This window comes from Protopterus annectens, chromosome 16.part0, assembly GCF_019279795.1.
Source record: "Protopterus annectens isolate FY-2018-M chromosome 16.part0, PAN1.0, whole genome shotgun sequence".
In the NCBI taxonomy this organism is placed as follows: Eukaryota; Metazoa; Chordata; order Ceratodontiformes; family Protopteridae; genus Protopterus; species Protopterus annectens.
This window is the reverse complement of record NC_056750.1, coordinates 334,158,594-334,174,694: the sequence shown is the minus strand read 5'-3', so window position 1 is coordinate 334,174,694 and position 16,101 is coordinate 334,158,594. Positions and strand designations below refer to the sequence as shown.

General features: G+C 43.2%; 1 protein-coding gene across 1 annotated transcript in view; it reads left to right on the top strand.

The window, feature by feature from the left end:
• DOLPP1 (dolichyldiphosphatase 1) overlaps positions 1 to 16,101 on the top strand; it is a gene marked incomplete in the record, with an annotated part of 1,057,587 nt that overhangs the window by 158,750 nt on the left and 882,736 nt on the right. Inside the window, 1 exon segment of the mRNA XM_044058255.1 lies at positions 7,785 to 7,885. Coding sequence (XP_043914190.1) covers positions 7,785 to 7,885 — 101 coding nt within the window.

Genomic DNA, 16,101 nt, shown 5'->3' with positions numbered 1-16,101 from the left:
TCAGCTTCTCTGCTCCCCAGAGGTCCTTCTCCAAGAACCAAAAGGGACAGAAGAAGATGTGGTTCTGGAAATCGCAACATTCCAAGCCTGCTCTGGACAACCAGTCCTTCCGTGGCAGAGGAGGACAGGGAGGACGCCGCCCTAGAGGCAGAGGGGGCCCGAAGAATTTTGCGTCTAGAGAAACCTTCTCTGATCGGCCCACACAGCAACCCTGAGGGGTTGCCCGACTGCTCCCCTCTGGAGGCAGTCGGGGGGGGGGGGGGTGTTTCTCGAGTCACCTGGCAGCTTGGGTTCATCACATCAGATCGCTGGGTGCTTCGTATCGTATCCAGAGGTTACCAAATTCCCCTGTATCATGTTCCCAGACTCAGAAACCTCCCCGATGTACCACCCGATCAGAGGGAGGTAGCAGCTGCAGAGATTCAGCAGCTCCTAGAAAAAGAGCCATCCAACCTGTCCCCCCAGACCAGCGTGGATTAGGATTTTACTCCAGGTTCTTTCTGGTGCCAAAAAAGACGGGGGACTTGAGGCCAATTCTCGACCTCTCCCTTTTGAACCAGTCAGTAACCAAACAAAAATTCCGGATGGTCACTCTTCAATCCATCCTCCCTGTATTGCGGGAGAATGACTTGATGTGCTCCGTAACCTCAAGGATGCGTACTACCACATTTTGATGGACAGACTATCCAGGAGGTTCCTCCGCTTCCGGCTGGGAGCCAGTCACTACCAGTTCAGGGTCCTTCCCTTTGGCCTCACCACAGCCCCCAGGGTGTTTACCAAAGTATTAGCAGTGAATAGCGGCCCACCTGAGACTCCAGGGAATTCAGGCTTTTCCATACCTGGACGACTGGCTCCTGACCACCCCGACAAGGCATCTACTTTGCTCAGCCAGGGACTACTTCCTCCGGCTTGCTCCCCAGCTGGGCATCACCATCAACAGGGACAAATCTTCTCTTGCTCCGACTCAGGTGATGGAGTTTATAGGGGCCAAGTTGGATACAAGAAACCTTCTAGCATTCCTAACTGCGGAACGACTACAAAACCTGAGGCTTCACATGTGGGCCATCCTCCAATTAGAAGCCCCATCGGCGGAGTTGGTCCTGAGGGCTCTAGGCTCCATGGCGGTGGCAATAACATTTTTGCCATTGGCTCGTCTGAATAGGAGGGTCCTGCAATGGACCCTTCAAGTCCAGTGGTCCTTTCTACATTACCCCCTAAGCCATCCTATTCCCCTCAGCAGGGCTTGCAGGAGGGCTCTCTTATGGTGGCTCCAATCTCTGGACCTCCATATGGGACGTCCTTTCTCCGTGCCTCCTCCCCTCGCCACGGTGACCACGGATGCCTCTCGCCTCAGTTGGGGGGGGGGGGCATTGCTCAGGCAGGATGGTCCAAGGCACTTGGAATGACACAGAGACCTCTTTGCATATCCAATGTCCTGGAGATGAGGGTGGTGCTATTGGCGTTACAAGCACTTCAGAACCTTCTTCCTGTAGGAACTATTGCGACCCAGACAGACATGTCATTTGTCTGGTACATCAACAAACAGGGGGGGAACCAGGTCCTATCCTCTGTCGAGAGGCCATGAGAGTGTGGGAATGGGCGATCTCCACCAACTGCTTTCTTATTGCGACGCACATTCTGAACGGACCAACATACTGGCGGACAGGCTCAGCCATACCATCCTTTCCCCTTACGAGTGGTCTCTCAATCCCCAGGTAGCGAAGCGGATTTTTGCCGAATGGGGGCAACCCTGTTGCGATCTCTTTGCTTCTCCCTCAAATACGAAATGCAACAGTTACTTCACTCTAATTCCCCCCTTTCGGGGAATCCCCGAGAGACGCTCTGGTGCATGCTTGGCCTCCCGATTTACTTTATGCATACCCACCTCTACTTCTGATGCTGAAACTCCTACAGAAAGCCAGTCGGTTGGGGAGCAGAATGATCCTCATTGCCCCATTCTGGCCTCGTCAAACGTGGGTCCCTTACATGTGGTGTCACCTGGTAAATCCTCCTTGGATTCTGGATCCCCTACCGGATGTAATATCTCATCCCCTAAATCTCCCAATCCCGAATCTGAACAGCCTCAAGTTGACAGCTTGGCTGCTCCAGTTCCACTCCTAGTCAGGACTCCCGGAATCTCTTCCCCAGTTAGCCATCCTAGTAGCAGCACACAAACCTTCCACTAGAAAGGTCTGTCGCAGTAAGTGGAAGCATTTCTCCATTTGGGCAGAAAATCATAACTTAGATCCCTTCACAGCGCCGTTGCCAACTGTGCTGGATTTCCTTACAGGTCTGTTTCATCAGGGGGCTAGCTGCTCTACGGTCAAGGTTCAACTGGCAGCTCTCTCATTACCATGTGGGACATGAGTCAGGTCCCTTGATTACGGCTAAATTGTGTAAAACCTTTCTCAAGGGTACCTTCCTTCTCGGACCTCCTGTCAAGGAAGTTATACCCCTTGGGATTTATCACTAGTCCTACAGGCATCAACAGCTCCCCTTTTGAACCTGCTGCTTCGGTTGATCTTAAGTACCTATCTTGGAAAACGGCGTTCCCTGTCACCATTACTTCAGCGAAGAGAGTTTCTGAGCTTCAGGCCCTTTGTGTAAAGCCCCCGTACTTGGCCTTTCACCAGGATAGAGTTTACCTCAGGACCAACCCCTCGTTTCTTCCCAAGGTGGCTTCAGAGGCTAATAACAACCAATCCATTAACCTGCCAGTCTTCTTTCCTAAGTATCAGAACAAAGGAGAATACAAATTGCGTTCGTTAGATGTGCATAGACAACTGTGCTTTTACATTCACAGGACTGCTGGTCATAGACAATCCGACCAGTTGTTCATCTCCTTTGCCAAATTTAACTTGGGTAAACCTGTCTCTAAGTTCACTTTTTCACGATGGATCTCAGTGTATTCTATCGGCTTATGAAAGTTCTGGGAGGCCCGCACCTCAGGGAGTTCGTGCACACTACTCCGCTCTATATCTACCTCTGCTACCTTTAGGTCTAGAGTGTCTTAAGATGATATTTGCTCCGCAGCCACTTGGGCCTCATCTCATACTTTTATCAACCATTATAAGCTGGACATTATCTCCAGAGGGAGAGCATCTTTTGGCTCCGCATTGCTCCGGAATATCCTTCCATGATGGCCGCCCAAGATCCAGGTAGCTGGGGACTCTGTCCCAAAGGTTGCTGACAAATGAAGTACCTACCTACTTCAGATTAAGAAGTTATGTACTCACCATAACATTCCATCTGAGTAGGAAACTTCATTTGTCTGCAACTGTCCCCTCCTTCCCCCTGACCTTCAGAATTTTTAGTTCCTGGATGTCCTAGTCCCCTTCGGGACATATTTAACCTTTTTAGCTGCTTGTATGAGGGCAAACTTGATCTGAGGTCAGTCAGGGTTGGCAGGGGATTATGGGTAAGGGGAGGAGCTAGGAGCTCGGATCTGATAGCTGTGAAACAAATTGCCGGCTTTGATCCGAGATCGGATCCGATACCCAAAGGTTGCAGACAAATGAAGTTTCCTACTCAGATGGAACGTTATGGTGAGTACATAACTTCTTATTTTCTGAGTGAAATGAGTTGGCAGACTTGCATTTCCTTAGTACTCAGGAATACCAAGTGAGCAAGTGAGTGTAAGAGTGTAAGTAAGGGAATGTGTTGTTTTTTTTTTTTTTTTTTTTTTTTTTTTCAGGATCTAAATTTCCTAGACTTTAGTAAGGCCTTGTTTCATTTGATTTCAATTTTCTAGTAATTACTTTTTTGGCAGCCACCAGAATTAAAGTCTTAAAGCAACCTTACTTGAAGTAGCGAATATTGTAATGGAGATAAAAGAACAAAATGTGGAATATTTAGTAAAGGGTAGGGGCAAATTACATGGGGAAAAATGGGAACTGAGAACCATAATGCAGGAAAGTATTTTGGAGTAGGAATGCAGTTTGAGACGGCAGGAATTGAGCAATGTATGTAATATTGAATTAATTCCTTAATATATGTGATACATAATGTGTGTAAATGTAAACTTATTCGGGTTTGTTTACTTTTGATGTATTTATGCCTGTATCACAATTAATAATTCAATAAAGGTGCTTTTAAAAAAAAAAAAAAAATTTAATATACACACGAACTTTGTGGTCTCATAAACGTCTTAAAGCCGGTGTTGGGCTTGGCCATACCTAGTCATGACAGAAATCTTGCAGTAGACTGAAAATCTCTTAAGAGGATGCCTCCTCTTCTAGCTGTGCTGCAGAATAGAATAACAGACTTAAGCTTATGCTTTGGGAGAATGCTTAAAACAGAATGCCTTAACCTAAAGAATTTGCTAAACCTTTTAATAGGTTTTTCAGGTCCATTTTCTGAAGGGGCACCTTCAGACCCAGTGCAGACAGCATTATAGTAATGTGATGCATCAAAAGACCAGGAGGGTGGAAGCCTTATAGCTTTGCCAGGAATCTGTCTTCATATAGCAGTGGACAGTCTGACGCAATCTTCATTTCAAAGCACTGACTCTTGGTCTACAAAATCAGCTAACAAACTCTCAGCAGAGAAATTTATTTAACATTTGTTGACCGGGAAAGTCCTACTAGGACAGACCCTATTTTCACAGGAAGCCAGGGGAGAAATGGTCCAGATGCACGTCTTTGGAATGTGGGAGGAAACCAGAGTATCCAGAGGAAACCCATGCAAACACAAGGAGGACATGCAGACTCCACACAGAGTGCACCCTAGCTGAGAATTTAACCGGAGCACCTCTTGCTGTGAGGTGACAATATTGACTGCTGCACCACCCAGTTTGGGTCACAAATGTGAATTGAAGTCTGACATTTCTGGACATTGTTCAGGTGTGAGACATGCCACAGGTGAATATCTTCATCACACATCTCTTCAGTCATGTCTTAATATTATTCCTTCATCACAAATCATTCTAGAAAATAGATGTTGTTTTTCTGTTTCCATGAACTTCCTGTATTTCCACCTTTTCCTTTGATTCAATCTTTGTTCTCTTATTGGACAAGGCCACCATGGCTTTTTTTTTTTTAAATGAAACTAGCCACTCTTCCACCATGGTTTCTGCCTATGTCTGCTAAAATGCTGTTTGATGGCAAAGCAGGATATTATACCACAACCTCAACATGGTAAATCTCTCAGCTTGGAGCATCCAATTTCGAATCTAGTGTGTGTCTCGTTTTTATTTGTTTATTTAACATTTGTTTACTGGGAAAGTCTGACTGGGACAGAGCCCATTTTCATAGGAGGCCCAGGGTGAAACGCTCCAGATGCATTTATTTAGAATGTGGGAAGAAACCCACATGAATGCAGGGAGGACATGCAGACTCTGCACAGAGGGTACCCCAGCGGAGAATCGAACCGGAGAACCTTTTGCTGTGAGGTGACAATGTGAACTGCTGCACCACTGCACCATCCTAATTTTTATGACCTGGTAGAAACATCTAACTTTATCTCTGTTTGAATCAACCAAACGCAGTGGATGTGTCTTGACAGGAAAGCTCCATGTGCAAAGCATAGGAAGACACAGTGGTTTGAGTTATGAAGCTGTCGCAGCTCCTTGTGCAAGGACCGTAATTTCAAGTCCCACATTTTCACATGTAAAACATTAAAAGGAAGTTACTTTGAGTGAATGTCAACTTGCTGCAGTACCACTGAGTTTTTGTAGAGGGCTTTGCTCCCTGCACCTCCTAAAAAGAGATGCCCTGTCTCTTACACCTAAGTTGTTACACTACAAGATTGCTGTACCTATGTATAAGGATAATGACTACAAGCTGAGTTTCCCTGGTCACCCTTCTGTGCACATAGTTGCAGGACTTTTAATGATGGATCTTTCACTTTTGCATTGCACCCGGTTTTGTCTCCTCACGAAGAAGGGTCTTGGAGTTGCTAACCCTTTTCTTGTCGCTTGCAGACCTAGTTTCACTTTCTCTCCTTGTGAGAGTATCCTTGAAAGAAGCCTCATTTATGCCCAAGATATTTATCAGTTTCTTAACCAGCACTTCAGGCTTTTTATTCAGACCATCATAAAGGGGAATTGCCTGTTAAGATATTGGCATATAGACAACTAAGATACTATATGGAGGCACAACCCATCAGAAAGACCAATCATTTTCACTTTCTTAAGAAAAGAGAACAGGGCTTGCCACTAACTAAACAGACTGTTTTTTTTTTTTTTTTGCAAGTCAGAAGTGACTGGCTTATCTGTATTTGCCTTCTTATGTAAGTACAACAAATTGGCATGACAGAATTGGAGCCTATTCCAGCAGGGCGATAGCATGATCAGCTTAAACTTGGTAATGTTCTGCACAAGATATTTTGAAAGCTGACACACGGAATTCTGTCAACACATTCACAAAGTGTTGCAAGTTAGCCCGGAGAATGATAGGGTTTTGCATGTTCTCCCTTTAGGGGCGAAAAATACTATTTGGGACTGTGCCAGAATGGTTTGCTGTAAATAACTTTTCCTAAAGAAGTTAGTACAGTTATGTAAGCTACTTTAATTACAGCAGTGGATGTTTGAGTTGTGATCATTGTAACCCGTCCCAATTTTAGTGTATGTAAATGGCTAAGATTTCCAGAGTTCGTGTGTGGACAGAATAAGTTTAGATAGGTGCAGCCCTATTATGCTGTGTACATTCACGCAATTTTTCCAGCTACAGGCACTGTATTTTGTGAAGGCTACCATTTCAAGTGCCTGAAGAAAATATGGGTATTGTCTTTTATGTAGGAGTCTGGTGTCACCTGTAAAAGAGCCTTCTTAGGTACAGAATCGGTGTTGATCATTGCTGAAAAAGTGATAGCTGAGAGAAATATCTGAATTTCTGGAATTAGAAGGCAGTAAATACCAATTTTATGATTTGTTGTTACAGTGATCATATCCTTAAGATCTGCTGCTGTAAGAACTGTTTTTGCAAGTACACAGGTATTGCACAGATATTAAAAAAAGTACAGAAACGTGCTTTCTGTCACTTTGTAGAACCTAACTATTTACCTAGAAGTGTTTTCACTGAAAAATGTGAGCATAATTGTGCATTTTATTCACAGTGGATATGTAAATGCATTTCACTAAATATAAACCAAACAACTTAACTTGAGAAAGTTAGGTTTTTAATACAAATGCACAGACTGCTTAGAATAACTTTGGAAAATGCCTTTCCATGGGATGTAGCTGTTCATACGACACCACTTCATCCAAAAATCATTGTATTTTGTCAGGATGATTGTAGCTGACCAGCACATATATGAATCGGTGAAGAATGCAGTGACTGACTGTGTAGTAGAGTAATAACTATATATGTAAGAGTAACACATCAGAACGCTTACTAGCATATAGGTGCTCTAATCTTAAAAGGTGAAGTAGTTCCTGGAGTTCCAAAGGTTCCAGCTAGTGAACTGAAGATGTGTATAGTTTAAGAAGATTGGGAGTCTAGATATCTAAATAGCTGACATTTTCCAAAAAATAAATTGTGACAAGTGCATACAACCTGAAGTGACAAAGGAGGTAGGAACAGCCTTCTTGAAGTGGTAGGATCAAAAATAGTGAATGAACTCGAGAATGCATTGAATGAACATCAGACAACTGGTATGATTTGGACGGATAGTGTTTTGGTGAAGTGGGATCTGCAGCTTATCTTGTAAGTAAAGAAATTTGTAATCTATCTGGATCAGGCATCCTTTATTTTTTTTTTTCAGTGTAATAATGCTTTGTTAATCTGAGAAGACTGTTTCAATGACTTTGCTTTGTCTTGACGATTATGTGTTATGTTTTCTTATAGATGATCTCACTGGCAAGTTGCTAGCCTGGTTGAGCCTTGGACCTATCTTCATTTTAGTGGGCTTTGTTACGCTTATCGTGTTCAAGAGGGAACTGCACACAGTGAGTTTCAAGCAGCTGCTCTTTGCCTTGTTCAGTTATGTTTTGGGCAGATGGGTGGAAGCCACACACAGGAGCTTTGTTACTGTTTTCTTGTTTATAGTATATTATAAGCTTGCTGTCCATTTTTCTAGTGAGTTTGAGCAACATGGTCTGTCTACTGAAATTAGAGTTTTATCAAGATGCAAGAATTGATTTATGCTTAGTATACCTGTTTCACCAGGTATAACTAATCAACCAACAAGTTAGAATGGAAAGTGATAAGAATCGCTTCAAAATATCTCCAAATAAAACCTGCTCTGTGGATTTTAGCTTATAGCTTAAGTAGTTTGACAGATTAAAGATAAAAAGTGGATAAGTGCTTTTGGAAATCTTTCAGATCCATCCATGAAGAAGGATTTCAGAAAGCGTTTATCCGCTTTTTGCCTTTTTTTTTAATATTTTGTCAAACTACTTCCTCTCTGTGAATTTTAGCTTGATTTGTTTTATTAGGTACAACTAACCATTTTTTTTTTCAGTTTATATGAACTATACATATCTCATATGTTTTCAGGTACGAACAGGAGATTGCATTTTGATGTAGAAATGCTGATTTCTGGTCCTTTTAAAAATGGTGTGCTGAAATTCTTGCAGTGTAAATTTTATGAAAGGTATGACTATGTATGTTTACTTCAGAACTGTCAAACTGGAACAAATCCCTAGGGGTGTGTGTGGTGTTTTTTTTTTGCGGGGGGGGCTTGTCTTATATCAGTTAGTGGATTGGAAGAGAACATTCAGCCCCTGTGCTTCTGTGATAGTTGCATTGTTTCAGTGTTGCACAAGTCATTGTAAAGTTCCCATTTTTATTGCCTAATTGGCATTCTTTGTAGTGTCTGCAAGAGGAGTACAGTGTGAAATAGTGTAGCAAGAGCCAGTTAAGTTAAAACACCCACAGGAGGATGGAATATTGCCAGTTGATGGCTCTGCATGGTGGAAGTCACAGTGAGTGATAGGAGGGGCCTTTGCATGATCCTGGGCCCATCTAACAGATGGGGTAAGTAAGAGGCCAGGTACTGCGCATAGACTTTGTCATAGTCAGAACATGAAATGGTCTCCCATAGGGAACTGCAAGCTCTGCCTCCACTAAAAAAGCATCGACATAATCACCAACCTCTGCCATAAGTGGGAGATGTGCAACCACTGCATTCACTTTCTGTAGCATTCTGTGAAGTCTGTGTAGACCTTCCCATTTTGCCACTTGACTGTATCTAGCCATCTCAGTTAAATCGTATCCTTTAATCCCTCAACACAGGATCTGTAGTTGAACTTGGGATAAAGAAGTTTATTCCTTGAGCATCACTCCAGTCAAGGAAAGCTGGCCTGTCAGGTCCTTCATTATTAGTTGGCCTGCAAGGTTAGACCATATGTTTTACATGCACAAGTGTATCTTGTGTATGGAGAGCGCTTGGAAATTGATGTACCCCCTTGTGAACAGTGGGAGCTTGGTTTAATGTGTACTAGGTCCATTGGTGACCTGGCACAACCAGGTGCAATCTTTATTGTGTAGTTCTGGTAACAATGTTGCTTGACTTGTAATACCCACCTGTCATTGACTGATCACAGTACATATTCAACATTTTGATCAATGTTGTGGTAGCCTAAACTGCATGGGGTCTCACTCCCTGCTAACAGCCAGGTTTTCACTTGTTATAACTGTCAGGAGCTCAAGAGGAGCTCCAATAAAAGCTTTCCCCTAAAATTGTTTTTCTGAAGGAAACTTGTCTTTTCTTTAAAAATGTATGGTTCTTAGTCTCTCTCTGCTGTCTTAAAGAGAAAATAGGGAGTCTTTGAATGTCAGGCTGGCTGTAGTTGTGCTTCTGACATTGATGGGTGACTCTGCAATGCCCTGTTTTAATACCACATGCTTATCTTTTTCCTTGGTCCCCTAGTATAGCACCTACAGCCACTAAGGACTGAGAGAAGACATGTTCTCTGTGCCTTGTAGGGATGCCCCTCCTTGGCCAAGGTAGAACCACTGCTGACTGACTCAGAGTGGCCAGTGTTTTACTTAATCATGGAGGTAAGGAATCTGGGTCTTGGGAGAGTGTGCCTGCCTTTGGTTGGTTCTTTTTCAGGGAGTCTCCCAAGAAAAGGGTGAAAAAAGTGGCTGTTGTACAGTGGAAAGATTTGCTGGGATTTTTTAGGGACTTAATTTATTTTTTCTGCTTACATTTCTTCTGCTGTGAGGAAAGGAAAATGGGGTTTCCTTACTCTCTGAATCTGATATTCAACCAGAACAGCTGGAATTGGAGGATGAATATTTTGCTTCAGGATTTTCTTCTAAATCTGAAAATTTTGATTCTGAGGAAAGTATTGCTTTAGATTTTCCTGTAGAAGACTTAACTTTATCTAAAATGTAATATCTTTTTTCACAGTGGAATCAAAATTAAATCCGCATTGCTCAACAAATGTATTATGACTTTATACAATTGTGTATTCCCCGTTCAGCATTTGTTCCTCCCATTTTATCTGCTTTACAGAACGTTTTTTTCATAACTTGCAGTTTACTTGAAAGTCCAACCTCCTTACCTCTATGAAAGTCTGTGATACTCTGTACAACCCATCAGACTTCCAGTACTTGCTTTCTAATCCTAAAGCAAACGCTGGAGTGATTTCCCTTTCCATAACTGCTGCTGTTGCACAGAGTCTTAATACTAATCCCATTCTCTCTGACAAGAATGGGAACAGTTTTGACAGGTTTTCCAAGAAAGATGCACACTGTTCAACAGCTTTAATTCAAGCTTTTCCGTTATGAAAAAAGAAACTGATGAAGGGTAGTAATTTTGCCAGTTTTAGTAAAATTCAGTTAACTGGCTAGTAAGTATACTGCATGGATGCCCGCAAACAAACTTGGAGAATCCTGAAAGAAAGTCAACTTGAAAAGTTGGAGAAAACACTGAATGGGTAGAATCCTGCAGTTCAGCAAAAAGCCGTTCAAGCTCTAGCTTGTGCAAGACATGGCTTCCAGTAATATAGAGGAAAAATAAGTCAAATGTTCCCAGAGAGGATTAAAATAAAGCACTGAAGGGGTATATTGGCTCAAATAATAAAAGGCTGGAAAATGAAGCTTTTTAAACGGCTATTGAGATGAACTGATACCACCGCAAAGATCAGAGGCTGAAACTAAGAAAAGGCTGGCTGAGTAATAGACTTCTTCTTTCAGCTTTTTCAGGGTTAGGGGTCACCACAGCGCATCACCTGTTCGCTCATGATTGGCAGTGGAGTTTTTACGGTGTCTAGTTGTCAGTCCGGTGCCCAACCTTCCACAGAAGGCGCACATGCATACACTCACGCCTAGGGCCAATTTTAGAGTGTCCATTCCATCTGCTGTTTCAAAAAAAAAACAAAAAAAATTAGAAAACATGCAAAGAAAACCAGAGATTTTCAGCTGTGCCAGAGAAAATGGAAGGGGACAGACTCTTCAGTTTATGAAAGCACAGATCAGTAAATGGACTGGTATTCCATAGCCGCATTTGTTAATTGAAAGGGCACATTGTGTGCACGCTCTAGACCAGGCCATGAGAAGGCAGTGAAGACTTGCATTAGTAAAGATGCAATCATACCAGCAGAAAGAGTTAATCTTGACAAAACTGTGGCAGAAGGGTGAAGTATAAAAATGGTAGACAGTAGTGTGTTTGTGGAAAAGGGTTTATTCGCTGTACACCATACAGAAGAGAAGCAAATTTTATCTTGGCAGTCCGGGAATGCTGAGATGCAAGTGTGATCAAGCTGCTGTATCCAGCTGTCTTCAGAATTTATTTTTCCTGGAGGATCAAAGTCCTTTTTTGATGCAGAACAGGCTAAGGAGGAAATGGAAGTCTGTCCAACAAAAGGTGAGTCGTCAAACAGAAGAGGATGTTTTTCTCTCTCATAATAAAGCTGGTAGAGAGACTTTGCCATTGCAACCCTTTTCAGTGCTCCAAGAGAAAATGCTTGAGAGAGAGAAGTAAGACTAGAAGAATTAGGAGTATCTTGGATTTTAACTGGAGTTTGGAATTGGGAGATGAACAGGAAGAAGACTAGCAACACTGAAGTTCTTGAATAAATGCGAGACTGTAAACCCTCAGTTACATTTGTGAAGTATGACTTTCAAGAAAAAGCTGAAAAATATTGGATTTCTGTTGACTTAAACTTGGCGACTGAAAGGCATATACCCCACTTCGTCATTTCATTTTTGGAAGAACATTTTAAAGGGAGGGGAGTAACCAAGAAACAATTTTTATCAGTATTTGTATAAAACATTTTGCAGTATGAATTGCGCGTTTTATAGTAAATCATTTTCGGCGATTGTTCTATATGATAAAGATGTTTAGCAATCTGTGGCCTGTGTTCAGGATATTATGTAGGAAAAACAAGCAGAGAATTTAGATATTAAGATAAGAGAACATCTTTTGGATGTTGGAAACTGGGATAGAACCAATGCTTTAGCCAGACAGACATACACTGGAAAAGGGAGAAAATCATTCCTTTAAGTTCATGGTTATAGAAATAGTGAATGAGAACGAGAGGGGGGATATCAGCAACAGGGCAGACTTCAGAAGCGAGATGGATCATTGGATTACAGGCTGATAGGGGTAGTGGCCTAAATGATAGTTCCCCTGAAGCCTATTTTGAAGAATAGGAGTATTCATAAATGTTGTTGTGTCTTTCGGCTTATCCTGGTTGGGGGTCGCCACAGCGGAACCCCGGTCCGCTAATGTTTGGTAGTGGATTTTTACGTGCTGAGTTACCAGCCCTGACGCACCACCTTCAACGAAGGCGCGCCCATTCATGCATACCTCCACACAAGACGCTCTAGCTGAGAATCGAACGGAACAACATCTTGCTGTGAGGCAACAACGCTACTGCAGCACCACTACCACGGGTAGGAGTATTCATAAATAAGATTTATTTTATTCTTATTGTTATGTATTTTATTGTTGATGTGCATTTTATTGCTAGTGTAAATTTTAGTAACATCTGTATGGCATGTATAGATTTTATATATCTATCTACATTTTTACATATGATCTGACATACATTTGTGTATATAATTATGGGACTGTCATGAGTCTGTGATGATAAAAGATATGATAGATGCATCTGTAACTATATGTAGTTTATACATGGGTTCATAGGTTGGTACTAGGCTATCTGCCCGAAGGCATTTAGAAGTCTAGCCAGAATGTGTTGGCTTTGCCGTCCCCTAAGATTAGTTCCCTGTGCCTCTGTCCAGCAGGGCCACTGAAGTGATCCCAGAGGTAAACTTTGTTTCCCATCCACTCGTCAAGGTTTCTTTTGAAGAGTATTAATGAGGAGCTCTATGTAGATTGGGCTCTTGTTCCAAAGCATGGGAAGTCTCTTGGACAGGAATCTGTCCCTCCCACACGTCCTGTTTTTGTGGTGAGATTTAGATCTCTAGAGCAAGTGGCTCGAGGGGATAAGGTTTTCTTTAGGTGGAGCATGTCCATCAATTCTGGGTTGGACATGGCCTTGTGTGTCAGGCAGAGATCACCTCTGAGTAGGCAGTATGCAACAGAGTACAGCTGGAGTTTCTTCAGTCAAGCTGCATGGGGCATCTGTTTGAGGCCAGTGATCCTCTTGGTGAGGTACTTCTGTGGTCTTTCCAGCTGTTGCAGGTTTCTTGTAAGGTACATCCCAAATGGGGCGTTGTACTCTGATGGGTCTGAAGAGTGATGAGTAGAGGGGCACACTGACCTCTTTTGATCTGAATGCGAACCCTTTTGTGATTAGGTGGGCCACGTAGAAGGATTTTTTAACCACTTTGGCAGTGCGATTATCAAAGGTGAGATTACTGTCTACTTGGGTCCCCAGATCCGTTAAGTCTTCCGTATTTAGGGGGCTACCCACCTATGTGGTAGTTTGTGGGTACTTTGTTTTTTCCAAAGGGGATGACTATGCACTTTTTGGCTTTTAGCTTGAGGCCATGATTTTGACACCAGATATCCTTCTCAGTGAGACCCTTTTGGCGGATGTCTGTCAGCTGGAGAGTAAATTATAGCCCCTAGTTTGCAGTAGTCTGCGAACTTGGTCAGCCATAGTCGTCCTGTGCTTGCCTGTACCTCTGAAGTGTATGCCAAACAGGAGGGGTCCTAGGACTGAGCCCTGGGAAATGCCACTTGTAACTGGTTGAGTTGGACCTAGCTCTCACCATGTGGGTTTTGTCCATGAGCCAGTTGGCAACCCATCTTGTGACGTAGGGGTTTATGTTCAGGCTGGTGAGCTTGTCCAATACCAGAATAGGGAATTGCGTCGAAGGCCTTGGCGAGGTCTAGGTAGGCTGTGCTAACACCTTTCCCTCGTCTATAGCCTTGGTAACTGTCTCAAAGTCCACCAGGTTTAGGAGGCATGATTTGCCCTTAAAGCCAAACTGGGTAGGGTCCAGTGTTTGTAGGTTCCCAATGTCTCTATGTTAATGAGTTCCATGATGATGCACTCCATAGCCTTGCAGACCAAGCTAGTCGGACTTATAGGGCGATAGTTCTCGGGATCTGTTGTGGCTCAACTTTTGTGGAGTGGAATAACCGTTGCTGTGCTCCACTCTATGGGTATGTAGCCTGTCGAGAGGCTGAGTTTGAACACTGTTTAAGTGAGGGGTTAGTTCCTCTTTGAGCTCATGTAGGACGCAGCCTGGGATACTGTCCGGTCCCATTGATGCTGTGTTTTTGGCTTTGGAGAGGGCTGTTTTAACCTGAGTGTCTGATTTCAGGGACTCTACATTCTTCTGGTATGGTTTTGGGCCCTTTTGGGGGTGAGAGGAGGGTGAAGTTTGGGCTGAACCTGTCTGCCAGGGTGTTGGCGATATCGGTTGGTTCAGTGTATCTTATGCCATTCTGCACTAACTCTGAGCAGATCTGAGCATTGCCATTTAGATTCTTGACATAGCTAAAGAATGCCTTGTTATCTTTGGAGTCCTTGGCAGTTTATCTTTCAAAGCTCGCCTTGGATGATTTTGAGGGATCGTAGTTTTTTCCCCGATACTGATCAGGGATGCCTTCCCTTCTTGGGAGTTTACTTTTTTTTTTTTTTTTTTTTTTTTTTTTTTTCTGTACTAGTTTCCTCCTTCTATTGTATAGCTTGGTTATGGCAGGAGTCCTTCAGACTGGTTTCCTTTTCTTGGAGGAGTGAGTCTTGGTTTTGCTTGGGATGGCACAATCCATGCATTCTTGTAGCTGCCAGTAGAATGCATTAGTAAAGGATTTTGCAGCTTGGACAGTGTTTATCCTTCAGCATGGGGGCGTTGAAACTTTCCACCTCGGTCTTAAGTAATGTGAAGTTTGCTTTTGAAAAGTTTTTCTTGGTGGTTTTCTTGTCCTGGGCTGGTGCCCGGAATATGGATGTCCAAAGTGATTTGTTTATGGTCCGATCTAACCAGCGAGTGGTTGGCCTCTGGTGTGGAACACCGGTCGCCCATGTTGGTGATGACCAGGTCCAATATGTTGCCACCTCTGGTGGGAGTGTTGACTGGTTGAACCAGGGCGTTTGAGTTTATAAATTCTAGGAAAAGTTGGGCAAGGGAGTTAGTACTTGAGTAGTTCTCCCAGTTAATGTTTGGGTAATTGAAATCACCCAAAATTAGGGTGTTTGGTAGGACCTTTGATTGCCAGTGTTTCCAGAAATGTGGAATGGGGATCCTGGGACATAGTGGGTGATCTGTAGCAAGCTACAATTTAAATTGCAGTTTTGCCCATTGTTAGTTGCACGTGCATGATGATCTGAAGCATTGTGCTGTGCCACTAACCTGGAGGTGTGGGTATCCTTGAATATGGATACGCCCCCGCCTTTTGTATTTCGGTTTGGATTCTGTGGCCAAAATGTATGGTATGAGTTGTAGCCTGGTAGTGCTGGGGTGCTCTCTGTTTCGGTTACTGCACATATATCTATTTTTCCATACTGAGGAGTGCCTCGAGTGTGTGCATTTTGAGGTTTAGACTTCTGGCATTGAATAGCATTACCCTCAGTTTTTTGTTACTTGTGCTATTTACGGCGGTGGGTTTGTCTTTGAGCCTTGCCTAAAAAAGGCACTATGGGGATGGCAAGAGCCTTGGCCAGTATACGAAAGCCTAAGGGTGGCAGGTGCAAGCCATCTCTAGCGAAGCAGAGTGGCTTGTCGAGCAGGTCATCCCAGATGGACAGACACTGGACCCCCTTTGACTGACACCAGAAACTTAGCCAATTGT